At 33.8% G+C, this 21461-nt stretch overlaps 1 protein-coding gene across 7 annotated transcripts in view; it reads left to right on the top strand.

Moving 5' to 3' along the window:
- MINDY3 (MINDY lysine 48 deubiquitinase 3) overlaps positions 1-21461 on the top strand; it is an 86945-nt gene that overhangs the window by 11779 nt on the left and 53705 nt on the right. For 2 of the 7 annotated variants that reach the window (XM_032425586.1, XM_032425585.1), the window contains exons 2-8: positions 440-519; positions 4165-4225; positions 5913-6086; positions 9331-9382; positions 10242-10356; positions 13024-13097; positions 13940-14019. In XM_032425586.1, coding sequence (XP_032281477.1) covers positions 440-519; positions 4165-4225; positions 5913-6086; positions 9331-9382; positions 10242-10356; positions 13024-13097; positions 13940-14019 — 636 coding nt within the window. Of the gene's footprint in view, positions 1-439; positions 520-4164; positions 4226-5912; positions 6087-7860; positions 8074-9304; positions 9383-10241; positions 10357-13023; positions 13098-13939; positions 14020-21461 lie in introns of those variants that run through there. The other 5 variants (XM_032425587.1, XM_032425589.1, XM_032425588.1 and 2 more) reach the window with 5 other exon arrangements.

The raw sequence follows: 21461 nt of genomic DNA, 5'->3' as shown, positions 1-21461 counted from the left end.
AGCTTATAGAATGTGACTCAAAGATTTGGTTGAAAAAATACTCTATATGGAAAGGATCCTAAAAATTCTATTTGAATTCAGTAGATAGACTTGTCTTTCATCAAATAAAGTATTTAATTTAGTATTCTTTTACTAAGGTCCACACTTTATCCCCTTAGTCCACTTAGAGGGATCCCTAGGTGCAAACTTTGTGTGCGCACGCGTGAGTGTGTGTGTGTGTTTACATGCATTTGGGGCACAGGGTGGGAGCATAGGCTCCAGATCTTTTTTCAGAGAGTTTCTTGATCCCCCAAAAAATTAAGAACCACTGTGCCTGAATAAATTGGAGATATTTTGCTTTTGTAATAAGTGATCTTTCTCAAAGCAAAGTACGTTAAAAATTCTTTGGGCTGCTGTTTGAATTACCTTTTTAATCTTTGCTACTTGCTTTCATTTTTAGGGTTTGTGTTTAGTGAAGCAGAGGGATCTGCATTAGAACAGTTTGAAGGTGGCCCCTGTGCTGTTATTGCACCTGTTCAGGTAACATAGACTACTTTACCAACTCCTTAGAGGGACATGTTCAAACGTTTCATACTTGACTTTTCGTTTTCTACTATCTATATGTAATGAGACATGATCAGTTATCTCTTAACTTTTGTTCATGTAAATTGCTATAAATATCCAAAATAAAAAATGAATTCAGAACATAAGCAGGTCATGCAGCAATAGCCTTTGGACTGTCTTTATTTTCAAGAAAACATAATAGGTGTTCCCTGACCTTCAGAAAATGAGGAATTAATGATAATGACATCTTTCTAATACAGTGATCCTGTCAAGTCGTAATGTTTTATGCTATTGTTAGGTATATCATAGCAATTCTTTTCATTTGTTCTTTCTGTAAAAATGATTTTCCTACAAAGTTGAAGATGAATAATATTTTCATGCTCTAAAACCTTATACATTTTTAAAATAAGCTGTATTTACAGTTTTAGGTTGTTGGCTTTTAAAATAAAATTAGTAATAACTGACTTCAAACAGAATTTCCAAAATTTTTAAAAAAGGTTTTTTCTTTGGGCAAGATAGTGTTAATCTGAATATATTTATATATATATATATATGATTTTGAATCCTAATGTATTGTTCGAATTTCAAAGGCCGATTTGCTGCAGATGTTACGTTGTTAAAACCACAAATTGAATTTTCAGTTTACTGTAATACTTAAAATGTCTGAGCAGCAGTGTCACTTCACATCTGTTCTAAGAGAAGCTGGAATTTATTATGTTTTAATCAGCACGTTTGGAAAATACATATTTAATGTGATATTTATTATTCATTGGGCATAAGGAACACATTCCTGAACTGTTAGCTGCAAAGTAAATTTGTCTCAAGCCTTATACTCCACATTATTAAATTAAAAATTTATCTCTGAAGGAGGCAAAAAAATCTTTCATGCCTGATTCCAAAATAGAACCTTTATAGGTCATCATTTTATTTCTTTAAAGGGTAAAATTGATTTTTTTTTTTTTTGCATTAGTAGAATTATTAAAAAAAATTAAGAAAAGTTTGAATGTTTGAACGTTGCCTGGGAGTAACTGAATATAAAGAATAAAATTTAACTGTAAATTAATATTAGAGTTGTTATACTGTTATGCTGGGGACAGGTTTTGGTTGCTTGCAGAATCCTACTATCTGATTTTGAAGATTCGTTGTCCTGTCTGTGTTTAAATTAGATTATATTAATATTGCCCCTTCTGGGTTTTACTAAAAGTCTATGAATGTTGTTAAATGCAAGGTATACCACAGGAGCTCCCTGTTTTATAAAATTCAGTATATTTCCACAATGATAGCTATTTTTTGCAAGGGATAATTGTGATGTTCAAAGCCCTCTTGTATCTTTGAGGTAGTAATTTAGTTTCATAGTCACATAAATCTTTTCAATCATAGAAGAATTTTGGTTTTTTTTTTTTTAATATTTCAATGTAAAAGTCAAAACTAAACCATTAAGCCTAATGAAGGGAAATGAGCAAGTCTAGATATTAAAACTTTTTTAAACTATAAAAATTAGAACATGGTACTATTGCCAGAAGAATAGGCCTATTATGGAACCCAGTAGTTAATACAGGAGTAAACCACATTACATATAGCAATTTACCAAGAATTTATCACATACTACAAATCAGTGGTAGAATAAAATGAAATTTAATGAATGTCACTGATACGCCTGGTTGCCAATTTGAGGAGAAAAATGAGTTTAGATCATCTGATACCATATACCAAATATGTTCTTGATATAATATTTAATCACAGAAAAACTAAACTAATGTATTGTCAACACTAGAGAAAGGATGAGTTCCAGGCTCAGAAAAATACTTGCAGTGAATTAATATTGCAGTAAGTGGATATTGTCTTCTTACACAAAGAACTTGTACAAATTGGTTAGAAAACACTAAAACTCCAGTGGTGAAATGATGTGTATGCGGTCATCACAGGTGGAATAATGATAGACAACCAGAGAATCAAGATGTTCAACCTCACTAGGAATCCGAAAAAGTACAAATAAAACTGTAACTATATTCTGTTGGTTACTCTTTCTAATTTTTAAATATAAAATAATTGCCAGTGCATATATGGGTAGGATGGTGCTGGCATATTCATATTACCGTATAGTACATTTGTACTTTGATTTGGGGAGGGAATTTACATTATAACAGGAAGCATAATGCAGATTTTTTTTGATGAAATCATTGTACTTCTATGATTCTTAAAAAAGTAATCCTTAATACGGAAAAGGTTGTGTTCAGTAAGTTTTTATAGTAGTAAAAGAAAAAATTATAAACCTAATATACTGTAATGTAATTTACACATGAAATGATGTTTGAGTACATTTTGATAGCTCAGTAGACATTTAGTGATTAAGAATTACAGTTAGGAATCCTGTGGGAAAACAAAAATGGGAAACATAGTCACATACCTTTTATGCTTCTCACTTGTAATAAAAGATAAAACAGGTATGAAAGAAAGACTGGAAGAAAGTATATCAAAATGCTAACAGCGTTCGTATTAGTGGTGAAATAATGGGTATCCCACCTCATTTTTCCCAAATTTTGGAATGTAGTTATACTCCTCAGTTTTATGGTTGTTGCCGTACTGGGGAAAAGTCAGAAACACTTGATTATAGTATTGGTAGATTTTACTTCTATAAGAATGTTGTAGAATATTACTTAGTTTTTTGTTAAAATATTTTGAAATGATTGCTTATTAGGTGGCAGGTACTGTGCTAAGTGTATTACGTGTATTATTTCATATAATCCTCACTCGCAGCCTTTTAAAGTTTATGCTATTATTATTTTTAGTTAGTAAAGTAGTGGAACCAAGATGCATACCTAGGTGTGTCTGACTAAAAGCAGTCCTCTTATCGACACACTACTGCTTTCAAATATGTAAGTGAGAAGCATCGAAGTAACGTTTTTCTTGGATCTGCCCCGTGGAAATTTAGATACAGCAGGTGGCACATAAGGGTCTTCATTTTTAATAAACAAGTCAGGTGACGAGGATGGAAGTGGTCCATAAACTGCACTTTGAGAAGGAAACACTACTGAACTGTTTTCTATCAAATCATTAGTATAACACACTTGACTCACTTAAGGAAAGGTGAGAGGTCAGTTTGTTTTTTTTTAAATCTTGTAACTTTTTTTAGTTAAAACAGAAGTTGGAACTCATAATAAAGTGATGAGACTTGTAGTGATATTCTCATATCACAAATCAGAGCTAATAGAGCAGAACCACGTTTGTATTTTGATTTCTTTTTCCCCAAGGAATCTAAGAGAAATGTAGCCTTTTTCCTGTTTCTAGGGTCTTCACTTTGTGAATGAGCAATGAGTTTCATTATGTGTTATGTTATGCGTCTGTTATTTTGAGTCAATTGAGTCAGTTCTTCTATTTGCCAGCAAATATGTATCATGAAAGAAGAATTTTATGGATCTAGAATCAAGTTTATATAGTAGTATATTCTGAATAATATGCTCAGTTACTGTTGAATGTGAAGGGAAACTATCTGAAATTTTTATAACACTACTTAGTAGATCATAAAGGGGTACAAATTAGGGTTTTTTTTTCCATTTTAAAATAATAGAATAAGGTATGTTTATAATGCATTCTAATAATTATTGCTTTAATTGTGTAAAGGCATTTCTTTTGAAGAAGCTCCTGTTCTCTTCAGAGAAGTCTTCTTGGAGGGATTGCCCAGGTATGATAGTGGTCTTCTATAAACTTTTCCTTCACCTTCTAATTTATAGATGATCTGTGCAGCTTTCAGTGGCAGTAGTTTAACTGAAATTATTTATCTTAAAAAATAAACTATAAACGGGATATTTTTTCTTGAGGTTTATTTTTTTCAGTGTTTCAGAGATTTTCATCAACAGTGACTCCAAATGTTAATATGTGTATTCCCAAATTTGGTTTACCCAAGAGGTCTAAGACAGGATAATAGAACTAAGGACAAAAACCTTTGGCCTCTCACTAAAAAGTGGTGCCATTTCCCTGAACTGTTAAATGATAGCATACCATAAGGAATAGTCATTTGTGTTTGTTTTGTGTTACTTAGCTCTGAGCAAGAACTGAGTTATCTTTGTATTCCTGCAGCTTTTAGTACAGTGCCTTAAACAGTGCAGATAACACTGCAAATATCTCTGGATTAAATTGCAAACGAAGCTGTTCTAGCTTCTGCAATATGATTAGGTCAGAGAGCTGTGTGGTGCTACCTGATAATAACAAACATTTGCATTCCACTTGACAGTTTACAAAGTCTTTCCTTCAGTAAGTGAACAATTTCATGGGAACATCACGATAACTTCTGGAAGAATGGTATTATAATCCTAGTTTGATATATAAAGGCAAAACAGTTTCCATTCCAAACCATACCCTTAGAATCTTCTAATGATTGTGAATTTAAGAGCTGAAGTGTCACTCATGTATTTTTTATTAATTAATAGCTGAAATGCAAAATAAATTGTAGTAGAGAAGAAACCAAGAGATACTATTATTAACATCAATGTTTTATTTATAAAATTTATGATATTTGTTATACAGGAATATATTCACATTGATAAAATATATAGCATTGTCATAAATGTAAATGTCGTGGTGGTTATAAAATGACCTAATTCTTGCCTTTAAAGAACTGCTGATCTATTAAGAGAAGTAGAATTCTCCCCATAGCATAAAATTTTACATAGGATGTGTACACATCATATCCCCTTTGAAAGTTTCAGGGGCAGTACTACTTTTGGAGAGCTATACTGCTTGAAAAGGGGAGGTGGCTAAGGCTCAGGAAGAAGTTGTCTGAGCATTTTCTGATTGCCCTTTTCTATAAAAGTCTAATGTCCAAATCACTGCAGTATAGTATCGGGAGCTTCTGTATTATGCAGCATAAGCATGATGGCGTCTGCTAATGTAAAGAATTGTGGTATTGTATGTGCTGACTATGTATTATCTCATTATCCTTACCCCTTTGGGACAAGGAGACCAAAGACATTAGACTAACTCAGAAATAGAAGTCTCAGCAGGCCCTGACACTGTGCCTGGTTCTGCAGTCAAGGAGACCTCATGGCTCCAGGGCTCCCTTTGCAGCATAAGGAAGGGGAGCGATCAGTACCAGGTTATTCCAAGTAACGTATTCTTTCTCCTAATGTTTAATTCTTCATTTTTCAGGATTCTTTTTCTAATTAATGGCAATATTTAATAGTGATGACATATTAATCCTCAAGCACATTGTTTTTTTTTTTAAACAGATTGTTTATTGGGGGGGGAGGAATCCTCCACTTAAAATGCTTGAATTTCGTTATTAAATTAAAACAGTCTTAATATTGTTATCCATGACAGGATTTTTTCTTTTCAGAGAAAACCATTATAACTGATACTTTGGTTATTTTTAGAGGAAGAGCGGAAGGAACTCCTTTGTCATACCTTATGTGATATTTTAGAAAGTGCTTGTTGTGACAACTCTGGATCATACTGCTTGGTTTCCTGGTTAAGAGGAAAGACAACTGAGGAAACGGCTAGTATTTCTGGGAGTCGTGCAGAGTCTAGTTGCCAAGTGGAACATTCTTGTAAGATACATTTTTATTTCCTGAAGTAATTTCTTGTACCTTTGTTTTAATAAAACTATTGAAAATTTTAAAGAAAAAATATTTTAAAATTTTCATAACATCTGTTTTTTTAGCCTGAGCTTAATTCATGAGCCTTAGTATTTTTCATTTCCCTGTCAGTTATTTTAGTTGTTGGAGGATATTGCACTTACCGTGTCATTTTTAGAAAAAAAAATTGCATCTTTTAAACTTTTCTAAAAGTTTTAGTTAATTTCTGCTTGATGACAATCTCTTCGGAGCTTTGGAACTCTCATTTAAAAAGTTTAAAGAACATAATCCTACTTACTTTAGTTTTAGATGCTTTAATGTTGGTTTTCTTAGTATTGGAAAAAAGGGATTTTTGGGGACATTAGAAAATTTCTTAAATATCTTTAGTTTCGTAGAGCAGAGATGGGTACATTATCCTTCATTACATATTGTTTCTTTTCCTCCTGAACTTTTTGGACATTATGTAATACAGTCTACATATATGGATCATTTTAAGGTAGTTTTAAAAAAAGGATTTTAATTATTCCTTCATTTAAGTTTTTTTATTATTGAAGATTTCTCTATTAGCTATTCTTATTCATAAAAAATATGCTGTGGAATTTAGCCTTTGAAAATTCTTATGCAATCGACCTCAAAACTGCCAGAATACACTAGTAAAATGGAGACTTCTGGTGGTACTGAAGGTAGATAAAGAATCGCTGTTCTGTTTTACTTTTCAGGAATTCTCTTGCTAGTGTGTGACTTTTGATAATTGGTAGTTCCACGTGCTTATATTGAAGAAGTGACTTATCCTACCTATGATGCATTCCATTAACTATCATCTCTGCAGAAATTATTTTTAAAGAAATTGGACACCTGATTTATAGAGAGTAAATTTTGATTACTCATGACATAATCTCGATTTCCATGTAGGATGATCCCTGAGGCACGATTGTCTCCACAGGCTGAAATGACTGATATGTCAGCGTCTTCTTTCTCCTGCAGTTATAGGGGCAAATTCTACTAGGAGTACATTTGCAAGGAATAATTTTTAAAATTTAAACAGTTGAACGATGTTTCCATTTGAGGCCTTTTTAAACATAGCCTTTCAAAAAGAATTTAACATACTTTGAGAGTTGATGATGACAGTTGAAGAAAACAAGTGGAAAATATTCACAAGGATGATAGTCAAAAATCTTAAGGTTGGCTTTAAAATATTTTCCAGGTTTTACTGGGTTTCATGAAAGCGCGTTTAATAGTTGCATTTAGGACATTAAAATTCTGATAGAGGAACAGTTGAACTAATTAAAAGTTGTTTTAAAGAATATCTGCATAAAGCCAATCTATATATTAATATGCAAGAAAATAGTAAGATCTTTTAATGTTTTTTGTTAGTATTTTTGTAGTACACTGTACTTACCAATGGGGTATACTACTGTACATTTTTGCAGGTAGAGGTTAAATCGCTCTAGGTTAAATAGCCTCATAATGTATTAACTTTGGTACTTGAGTAACTAATTTAGGTGGGCATATTAGATTTAATTTCTCTTCAAAAAACATAGTAGTTTTCCAATTTACTTTGCCCCATTTTAAAAATGGATATGAAATAAAACCATATTAAATCTGTTTTTAGGACTGTAAAAATTTGAAAAGTTTTGTTAACTGAAAATTTGAGAATTTACCTTAGATGTTGACAAATGTAAAGAACTTACATTAAAGTTTTTATTCCGTATAACAATCTTTTACCTGTTCTTTCCTTTGTTCCCAGCTATGTTCTTTTTCTTGTGTTTTATATTTTTTCACCATCCTGCCTGCTAAGCTTTTTATTTTGCTTGCCTCTTTTTTCTAAATTACTATCTTTATGTCTACTTTCATAGTGTATACCCAGTAGAATTATTTAGGTAATCAAGCGCTGCACAGCAAATTAGTACAATTTGGAAAAGGTTAGGTCGAATTTTTATTTTATCCTGAAATTTTACATGTGAGTTGTTTTCCCCTTTGTCAATAGTACATTGTGCACAAACATTAATTTCATTGGCTTGTGTGGTGTGTGTAGTTTTTGGCTTTTGGTAACGCACACTTGTTTGCAGTAGTGAATGCTCAGGTTCAATTTCAGTTTGTTTCCCACACATGTCAAAAGCTTATTGAAATTAACCCATTTGGACTGGTAAAGATTTTTAAAAGTAGTTTAAAACATTTGAAAATTAAAATGATTTTAAAACGATAGCCTAAAGAAACATTTTTAATTGTAATTCAAAAAAATCCAAATTTTGAATTCATAATGAATTTATTTCATTCTCTAGTAAGAATTAATATTTAAAGTACTAAGATTTGCTTTATAAAATATATATGAAATTGTTCATTTTGATAAATTTAGAGTATCTTGATTCATGTATGAGATCTTTAAAGATGTTATCTTTGTAAAGGGAGCCAAGACTCTCTGGATTCAAATCTCGGCTCTGCTGTTTGTTGCGTTGTGCTCCAGGGAGGCGGCTTCTCTGCCTCGGTTCCTCTTCTGTAAAATGGGGATGATAGGGTTGTTAGAGGATTAAATGAGATAAGACCTGCAGAGCATTTAGAAAGGGCTCTGGCACTTGGTATAAAGTGCTACATAAACATCACCTTGGATTTAAATGATTTCTTTTATTTCCTGTTTTTTTTTTAATTTATCATTGTACTGTATTAATGATCATAATCTAAATAAGTTACTGAAAACTTCTCTAACAGTTGTACAAACAAATGAGGAAACAAACTTAAAGCTGTTGTTGAACCTGTGTAGTTTCAAAGTGCTATGCCTTTTTATACACATTAGTTTAATAATTAAACATTAACCTAAAGATTTTATGTTATAAAGAAGGAAGATTAGCTATGGTGATTTTATTTGGATCTGTGAATTGAAAGATTATTTAAAAGTGCAGGACACATTTCAGTGATGTGTGAAGCACTCTCAATAATTTCTCATATTTTATATACTAGCCTAACTGAATTGAAAATAAATGTTTATTATTTAATCACCCTCTACATTCTCAGTATTATGTCCATTTTAGTTATAATCATGGTAACTAAGATCCTGAAATATAAATTTGTGTTATAGTAAAGTTGAAAATAAACTGAGAATTTTAAGGGAGTAAGGAAATAGGGAAAATTTTGATTGCTTGAAAGTATTTACAGCCTGCTGTGTGTATCTTGTGTCATTTATTTGCCATGTGTAGTGCTGAAAAGTGTCTTTTATGTATAGCTGCCTTGGCTGTCGAAGAGCTTGGCTTTGAGCGATTTCATGCATTAATTCAGTAAGTAACATTGGAACATTTAAAATACTTACCTTGTGGACACATTGCCATTTTAAGTCTGTTCATACTGTGGAAAGGTACTTAGATTTATATACTTGAGGATTAATTTGTTATCAGTTCTTTTTAATAATAACTTATAAATGTTTACTTAAATTATTCTGATTCCTAAATTAGCTAACTACCAGAATACACTTTTTTATATTAAAAGCTTCTTCATCATTACAACGAAAAAAATCATTCTAGCTTAATGTTTCTCTGACCTGAATGAATACAAAGATTTCTAATAGGATAAATATTTGAATTACTGTTTCATTTGCCAAAATATGCCTTCTATGATTCTCGTCAAAAGTGCCATATTTTCATTAGAGCGTTAAACTTTTTATTGTAAAAGGTAAGGATGGCTACATTGATAGAATTACAGGTGGCATTTGAAATACGACATTAATTTCTTTTAAAAGAAGCCACAAATGTACACCTTATCTTTGGTATTCAGATATTTATTACATAATTTTCAGGCTTTACAGAGTTAAGTTTTCTTTTTTCTTGAACACTTCTTAGAGCTACTTCATTCTTTAAAAATGTATAATTATTGTAGAATTTATTGATGCCAGACAGTTCACCTAAGTGATGAAGAGTTTTCCTGCCAAGTAGGCATTCTATTTTAATGGTATATATTTAGCAACATTTGTCAGCAATAGCTTTTGCTTTTAGTGGCTAAATTTGTATTTGAAAATTTGAGACACAGAAATCTCATTTGTACATATATAGTTTAATGTATAAGATGATTTAAAAATTTTCCCATTTGTCAGTGTAGTCATTCTTGTCATAATACTAATACTTAATTCTTTTTTCCCCCTAGAAAAAGATCATTCAGAAGTTTATCAGAATTAAAAGATGCTGTCTTGGACCAGTATTCAATGTGGGGAAACAGATTTGGAGTATTGCTTTTTCTGTATTCTGTGTTACTGACAAAGGTTTGTTTCTTCTGGCTTTTATTAGAGTTCAGTACTGTTTTTCATGCTGTGATGAGTAATTTTATTTTTCATACTGTTTCTAAATCTCAGATTAAAAATCTCTTATGCTGATAATAAGGAATCATCAAGTTCTCTTTCCTCACCACTCACTTAGTACCTAACCACTTTCAAACTTAGTTTTACCCCTGATCTTCTGTGTTATAGAGGTTATCAGTAATGTTCTAATTATGAAATGCACTCAGTTCTTCTGAATTTTATTTTCTTTCATCTTAACAGTATCTGGCATTTGACACCTTAATACCTTCTGGAAGCTCTTTCTGATGCTCAGTCCCTCTCTTAACTTACTGATAAATCACTGTGCTAGTTCCCTTTTTTTAATGTCTAATGATCCCACTTCCTCCCCCCCCCTTTTTTTTTGATAGCTTCATTTTCTTTCCCTGTTAACTCCTCCTTTCTCTCCCCTTCTAAGTTTTTATATCACAGAAGTTTTCAGTCCCTGTCTACTGTATGCTTTTTCTTTTATGGGCATTTTATTCTCTCAACTTTTATGTGGTTAATTCCAGTGTGTACACTTCCTGTCCTACCTTTTTTTTCCCCAACTGCTAATCTCCTATCTCTAACAGCCTGTTAGTCTCAGTTGAGTATCCTGCTAGATTTACCATGTCTGCTATCAGACTTCTGTCATTTGACAGGTGTTTATTGGGCATTGACTCTCTGCTAAGGGTTGGAATTATGTGAGAAACAATTTTTTTAAATGATTCCTCTTCAGTACTATAAAAAATAAATTGACACATTAATAATTCCATGATGACACTGTTTTTAGATGTTTATTTGTTGCATGCACAAAACATGGGGGAAAATAGAAGAAGGTATGTCTGAGTCTTAGGTTTGCTTTTCTTTTCTTTCTTTTTTTCTTTTTTTTTTTTTTTTTTGGTGGAATCAAGGACAGACTACATAGTAGGGACGGTGTGGTGGGTATAGCGTCTTGATGGATGAGGAAAAGTTTTCTAGATGGAAAAGCTGTGGGAAGATTTTCTGAGCCATGGAAACAGCAAGTATAAAGGCATAATGAATTTGGGGGTGTAACACCGGAAGAACTATAAGGAGTTCAGTATTACTGCAGCATAATATACCAGGAAGGCAATAATGGGAGATGAGACAGTGCACTTACGTAAAAAAGGCTCAGAATGTGAAGGCCCTTGTAGTCTGTGCAAAAAATAATTGGCAGTCTCACCTGGCCGAAATTAGAACAGAGCAAAAATTTTGGACACGGTAATAAGATCTTTTTGTTGATAAGGTTCCTTAAATTGAGGTTAGAGTTGTACAAGAGGGAGTTGGTGGTGGGGTTGAAGACTAGAGTCAGGAAAACAAGAAAGAGTGGTTACTGAATAGTGAACCTCAGCTAGGGCAGTGACCATGGAAATGGAGAAGAAAGCATATTTAGAAGCATGTTCTAAATTTGGAAATTTAAAAACATTTTCGGAGCACGTTTAAGAGAAAGAAGCAAAAGTACTTTGTAGTTGGTTAGATGTGGTGAAGAGCAATGAGGGTGGGATCTGAGATGACTGATCTCTTAGGAGTTTGGCTTTGACTGTTCATTATTCCCCCCATTTTTTATTCTCAAAACTTTTGATACCTCCTCTTCCCTTTACAGCCAATAAACCATCATGTCTAGTTGTTCTTACTTGAGCTGGTCTTTGAGATGATGTCCCCTCCCTCACCAGTGATTGTCACTTGTTCTTATTATTGCTTTTGGCTTTATCATGGCCTGCTTTGTATTGTTTACAAGGCAGCAAGTGCAAAATCTCATACTTGTTTGTATTGTCCTACAATATTTAGGCATTCGTTAAATATTTGGATTGTTGATTAATGTCTTTAATCCTTAGAAATGGCCTTAATCTGATAGAACCAGTGGTTAAAGTTAGGTGAATAGCACGGTGACGGGCAGTTATTCTTTGTTCTTTCAGGGCTGATGAAATGAAAATGACCAGGTCTTGTACTTACCTAGACTTCTGGGGATTTGGATGCCCTTTTGAGGAATTAAAAAAATATCAGAAAATTGGTTTTTAAGAAAATAAGTTCCTGCCCTCCTAGTTTTACACTTCATTTTGTCAGTACATGTTTAAATTACTGATATTTCTGAGAATGCACAATCAACTCTGTTTTCTTCTGTACCACTTAGACATTTTGTATATTTAAATAGACATCGCTATCAACACTCATGTGTATGTCTTTAATACCAATAAGTTTTTTAAAAGGCCTGATACTTCAGATGCCTTAGCAGACGTATTAAGTCTGAATTTACTTTAGCCTGAAATTAAATGGATATTAACTCTTAAGATTTAATAATTTTCTCCTCCCTCCTCCTGAAACTTAAACATCTCTCAGTACCCCTTGCACCAAGATCTCATGGATCTATTACCCATGAGACAGTCAGTGCTCTTTGTATAGAGCCGAGGAAAGAAAAGATATTCTTGGAGGAGCTCCTTCTTAACCATTATCATCTCATGTGTTCTCCCACATCAAATCTGGATAATTTTTTGGGAGAAAAGTTACTTAAATAAATGTGTTTTACTCATTTATAGTAAAAAATGGTCAGTTTGTAAACTACTGTAATTTTCATTTTTAGTTTTTAAAATAAGTCAATGAATTTTTTGGTTCCTTTAGGGCATTGAAAACATAAAAAATGAAATTGAAGATTCAAATGAACCTTTGATAGATCCTGTATATGGACATGGCAGGTAATTAACTGAAATCTGTTCTCTCCCTACATGGACTTAAGTTTTTAGAAACTTGACTTAATCTGAGTCAGATACTTCATTCAGTGTTGACAGCGTAAAGTATGTGGATTTGAGTAGTCTGTGCTTTATGCATTGCTGGCTTTATGTACGAAATGATAATTTCCACTTCACATTTATGTATGCATTGCACTTACCGTGGCACATATTTTCTTTAAAGATGACAGCGGGTGGTATTTTAACAAATTCTGCTTTATGTTCCACTTAATTTTTTAATGAATTTTTAAGTGTATCCTTACCTATTTGTAAATGCTTTCCTGCTTGAAGGAAATATTTTTTCCTTATTTTTCTCTGAAACCGCCCCCCCAAGCTCTTTACAGTTCTATTAAAATCAGTGAAACAGTGATAGTTAACCCACTCTATTGCATAAGTCCTTCTCTTTAGATCTTTGTGCCTCAGATGTTAAAATTCAATTGACCATCAAACAAAAAATAATAATTACATAAATATTTATAGATGATTATAAATATTAAGTTATTAGTCTAAGTAATCTTTTTTCCATCCATTTAAACATGATATCTTTTTTTTTAAACGTGATATCTTAAAGTTGTTAAATTTAGATGAATATATAGAACAGTAGATACCATTGTGATGATACACTCAGTGATACATTTCGAAAGCTGTTGTTCAGTTGAGTGTATAAAATAAAAATGGAAGGTATTCCCTAACTTTGTTTCTTAACCAACATAATGTAGAAGTCGTTACTTTATGCTTTACCACAGGGATCATTTGATGTGAAAACTAGTTTATTCATGCTTTAATTACTTTTAAATTTTTATTAATAGCCAAAGTTTAATTAACCTCCTACTGACGGGACATGCTGTTTCTAATGTGTGGGATGGTGATAGAGAATGCTCAGGAATGAGTAAGTATATTTTTTGCTGTGTTTACTCTTTGATGAGGACTATTTCCTTAGAGTATGGTTGACTGTTACTCATCTACTTAATGGCTCTGTGTTACTTAGAGGTTAACATAAGTGCTTTAATATAGAAGAATCCTTCCCTGTCTTCAAGGCACTGTCACTTAAAGAGTGTGGAATGGAGTTTGGAGGCAGACAAACTTGGATTCAAATTCCAAGTGTAAGACTTTAGTCAAGTTACTTCTCCCACCTTTAGTTTTCTCTAGTATAAAATTGGGATTGTAGAACTAACTTCTTTAGAAGGTGTAGATCTCTTTTTATCTATAAATCTAGTACATATTTATCCAGTGGTATCTGTAAATCTCAGACATTATTGCATTTTTTTAATATTGAGAATTACAAGTAATACACTTTGAAATATTTGGTGAGTCTAGTGGTTTTTTCCTATATTACATTTAGTGTGTATAATTTCCTTTGAAATGCTGGGCAGATTTAATGTTATGTGAGAATTTTAAACTACCACCCCCTCCACCACACCTCCATTTCTGGTCTCAGTGATTTCTTTGCTGTAGTTTTGTGCGTTCCCAGGGACCTTGAAGTGAAACACATTATTGGCCAGTTCATCCACTTAAGAGCCAATAGATAGTTCCGAATAAAATTCCCTTCAGCTTATTACCGGGTCAGTCTAAATTCAGTTATTTACTCATTCAACTTATTTTTTTTTTTTAAAGATTTTATTTATTTATTTGACAGAGAGAGATACAGCGAGAGAGGGAACACAAGCAGGGGGAGCGGGAGAGGGAGAAACAGGCTTCCCGCTGAGCAGGGAGCCCAATTCGGGGCTCGATCCCAGGACCCTGGGATCATGACCTGAGCCGAAGGCAGACGCTTAACGACTGAGCCAGCCAGGCGCCCCTCTCGCTGTATCTCTCTCTGTCAAATAAATAAGTAGTTAACTTATATTAACTACTATGTATCTCTTTTTGGAGTATGTAAAGCATAGGATGGGAAGCTTCTGTAGTTTCTACAGTTCACAAAGAAATTTATTTATAATATTTATATTTTATAATTTTATAATATTATAAAATTTATAATAATGAGATGAGACTGTCACCAGATAGCAGAAGCAAATATTATGATTGAGTTGCTGCTTTTTACTCCCATTTAAATGAGGGAATCTTGATCTTAAATTTGAATTTTTCTCAAATTTTAAAAATAGGTATAGTAAAGAAACAGGAAAGGATATAATATTAAGGGAGGGAAAGGTCAGTAAAAATAATAGAATTTCAGGTTTAAAAGCACCATAGCACAATCCAGCCCTTCATTTATTTAAGAAATGTAATAACTACCTTCCCGCCGTACATTAGATAAAATAGGCAAATTATTCACTCGTGTTTAGGTTAGAATGAGAACCTAGTTTTGCTGATTTTCGGCAAAGGACAAAAAACTCATGGACAAAAAAACTACACAAGTTACCTTGCTCTGTTTTTTGTAAGTGAGCCCATTCTATTCTTGAACCTTCCTCTGATTCAAAGCTGTGAAGGCATTTAATCCTGCCAGTTAAAGGTATGTCATTCTTTCTTCAGTAATATGCCCTCACCCACATGGCTTCTACACACCCTCTCTTTTTCCTTCCCCCTACGGTTTCTGGGGCCTGAAGTATCTTAGATCATCTCAGATGATCAGGGAAGGAATATCTGGTTCCTGCTGAACTTGGGTTGAGGTATCTCATCCCACCTGTCCCTGTCTTGGCTACTCCTCATAATTCTACAGCTCATAAGTCTTTCCACCTGGACTTTGGTGCATTGCTCTGGCTCTTGATACTAGTTATCATGGTCCTCCTTTCTCTTCATTCTGCAAATTCTCCTAAGACTCTCCTACTTTCAGACCCAGGCTGTTCTGTCTCCCTAGGCTTTTCCTCACCTATCCTCCCATAGGCTTTTTTTCTTGCTGTGAATTTGTTACTTTCCCCATAGAGTATTAGTCACTTATCCAAGTTTTGGTTCTTGATGTGTACAAATTCATTCTTTTCTGTTGCTTGAAATACTAGCTTTGAAAGCTATTGTCTCGCTGTGAATTTTTTTTCAGTATAGTTTAACTATCAAAACTAAGCAATGGGCGCCTGGGTGGCTCAGTTGGTTAAGCGACTGCCTTCGGCTCAGGTCATGATCCTAGAGTCCTGGGATCGAGTCCCGCATCGGGCTCCCTGCTCAGCAGGGAGTCTGCTTCTCCCTCTGACCCTCCCCCTCTCATGTGCTCTCTCTCTCTCTCTCTCTCTCTCTCAAATAAATAAATAAAATCTTAAAAAAAAAAAAACTAAGCAATGACTTTAAAGTACTTATCTTGGAAAAGAAAATAGGCAGGGCATATTTCTTTCATTTTCCCTTAATTGTTAGGAATGTTGACTTGAAGTTGAATTTGTTTTCAGTCACCAAACTTAAAAATCTGTATGTTATTCGGCATTTATTGGATGTTTTTCTGATCTGACAACATGGGAGGAGGTTGTGATATATGTAATGTACAAAGAAAAAGTATAATTAAAGAGTTACTAGTTGTAAAATCCTTAGGCAAGCCACTTTACTTCTCCTAGCTTCAATTTACTTAGTTATAAAATATGGAGGTTTAATGCCTTCCTCAAAGGGATGTTACGAAGATTAAGATCATATTTCTAAAATGCCTCAACTGGCCCATAGGGAGAACTTAACTTTCCCTCAAAAGCACACACACCTAGTTTGGGGAATTAAGAACGTGCACACAAATAACTATAATGCAATGTGAAATGAAGCATGTTGAAACAAAGTATTACAGAGGAAGGAGAAAACTTCTACTGTGATTATGTTGGGGTAAACAGAAATACTTTAAGTAGGAGTTAACATTTTAATGGGGTGAGATGGAATGAGCAAGAGGGCATTTTGTGAAAAATTACAGGTTGTGTTTAGGGGCTAGAGACAGATCAGACTAGCACCCTGGTTCTTAATCCTGACTACACCTGACCACTGGGGAGCTTAAAAATATGTCCATGCTATGGCCTCAGCCGAGAGTAAATAAATGTTAGGATCCCTAAGTGGTAGAGCCTGGGCATAATAATTTTAAAATTACCCCAGGATGATTCTGATGTGCAGGCAGGTTTGAGGACCAGCAGATGAAAGCACTGGATCTGTGAAGGAGACTAGTAAGAGGAAGGATCATAAACGTGGGGCTGAGTAAGAACTCAGAGGATCTTGAATACTAAGAAGTTTACATTTTAGATGGCAAGCATTAGGAAGACAGTCACTGAAGGCATTTGGAATAGAAGAAAAAAGACAGCGACTAGTATTTATGTACTTTGTGCTAACCAGTATGTTTTTAGATATGTATCTTAACTTTGATAGATAAAAAGGCGAGCCTCAGATGATTGAGTAATTTGCCCGGCGTCAAACAGCAGAGGCATAAACTGCTTTGGACCACACCCAAAGCCTGTGCTCATTCCACCATAGCACGTTCTCCCACTGTACCGTTCTGCCTCTGTCGGAGAGACTACAGGAAGGTAGAAGCTATAGAATTCAACTGATGAGATGCGTGAGAGTAAAGTACAAATAACTAGTAGGTTTTCCGATAAAGCTTATTGAATAAATGAACACATGAAGAAACATGGCAAACGGACTTGAAGTTTCTGTGGATCTTTTGGTGGCAGAAAAAACAGTCTTTGTCCTCAAGTATTTCATTTTCTTTGAAGAGCGGGTACAGCTACTGATGATGGTCAGGAGTACTCATTGTACAGCAGTGGTGAACATTTATTTAACAGTGCTAAGCACTGCTCTTAGTACCTAATTACTGTATTTTCCCCCCATTTACTCACTTCATTCTTAGAACTACTTTGTGAAGATCATAGAGGAAACTAAGGCACAGAGTGTTTTAAGTATCTTGCTTCATTTCACACAGCTTAATAAATAGAGCTGAGATTTGAACAACCGTAGTCTGAGTCCATGTAACAAGCATACTTAATCATTATGATAGGCTGCCTCTTATACTACATTTCACAGAATCGAGCGCAATAATAAATATATAAGATGATGTGGGAAAAGTTTATCTTACTAAATTTCATACCGTGAAAGGTAGTTAGTGCCTCATTTATGGAGAGATACTGATTTTGAGAATTTAATCCAAAGATTCTTGTCCATGAAACAGAGTCAGTGAATGAGCCATGCTGTATTTCTCATTCAAGGAGAATGAGGACTAAGAATAGGCTATGAATTTAGCAATTCACAAGGTCTTCGCGTTACAAGAACAACTGAGGTAGAAACCAGATCATAGGGAATAAATATTTCAGCCATGTAAGCAAGGAAATTTTACTGGTGAAAGAGGGAAAGTGGAATTGATTGCCCAGGTGAAGAGATGGTGAATGTAGTTTTTGTTTTAAGGTATAGAAATCACTTAAATTGTTTCTTGGCCCGATGTTTATAGCAGCAATGTCCACAATAGCCAAACTGTGGAAAGAGCCAAGATGTCCATCGACAGATGAATGGATAAAGAAGATGTGGTGTGTATATATACAATGGAATATTATGCAGCCATCAGAAGGAATGAGATCTTGCCATTTACAACAACTTGGATGGAACTGGAGTGTTATGCTGAGCGAAATAAGTCAATCAGAGAAAGACATATCATATGACCTCACTGATATGAGGAATTCTTAATCTCAGGAAACAAACTGGGGGTTGCTGGAGTGGTGGGAGGTGGGAGGGATGGGGTGGCTGGGTGATAGACATTGGGGAGGGTATGTGCTATGGTGAGCACTGTGAATTGTGCAAGACTGTTGAATCACAGATCTGTACCTCTGAAACAAATAATATGTTAAAAAAAAAAAAAGATAGGAGGGGAAGAATGAGGGGGGAAATCGGAGGCGGACAAGAACCATGAGAGACGGTGGACTCTGAAAAACAAACTGAGGGTTCTGGGGGGCGGGGTGGGAGGATGGGTTAGCCTGGTGATGGGTATTAAAAGAGGGCACGTTCTGCATGGAGCACTGGGTGTTATACGCAAATAATGAATCATGGAACACTACATCAAAAACTAAGGATGTAATGTATGGTGATTAACATAACATAATAAAAAATAAAAATAAAAAAAATTGTTGGCCAAGGGAAGGGAGCCACCTTTAATCAAAGTAAATGGGGTCAGGAGTAACAGTAACCTTGGAAGGATGCACAGTTCTTCTAAAATAGGAAAAAAGAATGTGCTGAGAAAAGAAAAAGACATTTGAAGTGTGAAAGATTTAAATAGGGAGAACTTTGAAGTCTTCTGAGAATGAATGGACAGAGGTAAAGTTGGAGGCATAAAAGGAGAGAAAGAGTTTGAGTCCACTGCTTTAAGAAGGAGTGAAAAAATGGATCATGGGAGAGATTTTTAAAAGTGCAGTCAGCAGTAAGAGGTAGAGATGAGTTTGCATAGAGTGATTTGGAGTGGATCCGACCGGTAAAGCTTATAGTTAGGCTTTTTCCTGGCAGTAAGCATCTATCTGGCAGTTGGAGAGAAAATGAATATTATATATATCTAGGAAAGTCCAAGAAGGAAATAGGGCATTTTTCTTTCCTTTAACTATTAAGGATATCAATGCTTGATCTGTCATATATTTATATATATATATATATATATATATATATATATATATATATATAATATAATATAACGTACAATCAACATATTTTTCCTAGTTTGTCTTTTGCCTTTAGTTTGCTTATGGTGAACATGTATATTGTTACCATTTTTGACTGTTATAAACAAAAACTGCAGAGAACATTTTTGTATATAAATTTTTACATATTCAAATATTCCTGTAGGATAGATTTCTAAAAGTAGAATGTGATAAAAATTTAGGCATCTGTTAATTTTTGTTACTAATAGCTTTATCAAGATAGAATTCACATACCACACATGTGATACTATTTAAAATGTAAATTCCATGGTATGTATGTATGTATTTATTTCAATTCTGTGGTTTTTAATAGAGTCTTAGAGTTATGTAATCATCACCAGATCAATATTAGAACATTTTTTTGTGCCCATTTGCAATCACTCCTCATAATCGCCTGCCCCTCAGCTCCTAGCAGCAATTAATGTTTTCTGTCTCCATAGATTTGCCAAAACTGGGGATTTCTTATAAATAGTTCTATAAATAGTTCTATAAGTAGTTCTATAAATAGAATCATGTAATATCTGGTCTCCTGTGACTGGCTTCTTTTACTTGGAATGTTTTCAAGGTTCATCCATGTTTTAGCATATACCAGCACTGTACTCCGTTTTATTGGTGAATAATATTCCATTGTGTAGAGAGACCATATTTTATGTATTCATTAGTCAATTGATGGGCATTCGGCTTGTTTCCACTTGGCTGTCCTGAATAATGTGGTTAGGAATATTTATGTAAGCTTTTGTGAGGATATATGTTTTAATTTTTCTTTGGTATCTATGAATGAAAATCCTGGGTCATATGATAACTCATATATTTAATCTTTGAAGAACATTTGTAAAACTGATAGATAAAGCCAGATTACCTTCTAAAGTCTGCTTTACCAACTGCTAATGTATCAACTTGGCTTTTAACGATGTAGGGGGCTTCCTGTTTTTCTGTATCCTGGCCAGTACTCAGAACCGTGATGTAGGGGGCTTCCTGTTTTTCTGTATCCTGGCCAATACTCAGAACCGTGCATCTTTATTATGTCATCTTACTGATAATTCACATTTCTCATTCCCCCTGAGCCTGTGCTTGATCATCTTTTTTGTGTGTTTGTCAGCTTTTAGTATTTCCTCTTCTGGGAATTGCTTCTTTCTAGCTTTTGGCATTTTGAAGGGAAAGGTTATTGTCTTACTCGTAATTGTTAGGAACTCTTTATAAATTCTTTCTTTTTGTTTTAAAAATGTGTTGCAAATATTTTCCCTCAGCCTTTTCTGTGCCTTAACTTTGTTAATGGTATCTTTTATCATACCCAAGTTTTTCATTTTTATAAAGACAAATCATTTCATCTTTTCTGTTATGGCTTCTGTTTTAATTTTTTTCTTGAATCACTTTTGTATTTCTCCCACCACAATATTAAACTAATATTTCCTAGTATTCTCTTCAAATGATTTTGTAGGCCTTTTTTTAATGTTTAATTCTTTAATCCATTTGGATTATTTATTTGTGAGTGGTATAAGATAGAGACCTACTTTTTTACTTTTTCCCAAAGAATTGCCTAATATCCTAACTTGTCATTTCTCCACCTGACACACCTACTTGATCAAATAACAGATTTTCCCATATGTATGAAACACTCTTTGTACTCTTCTATTCCACTAATCTATTTGTGAGTTCTTTGCCAAAACTACCTTATTGCCTAGTTTTATGTTCTTTGATATTTGTCAGCACGTTTCCTACTATTATTATAATAAAAATATAATAATGTAAAATTATTATAGCCATTTTTACATTA

Source organism: Phoca vitulina, unplaced genomic scaffold (genome assembly GCF_004348235.1).
Source record: "Phoca vitulina isolate PV1807 unplaced genomic scaffold, GSC_HSeal_1.0 scaffold33, whole genome shotgun sequence".
Taxonomy (NCBI): domain Eukaryota; kingdom Metazoa; phylum Chordata; class Mammalia; order Carnivora; family Phocidae; genus Phoca; species Phoca vitulina.
Note: the sequence above shows the minus strand (reverse complement) of the source record. Positions and strands in the feature narration are given on the sequence as shown.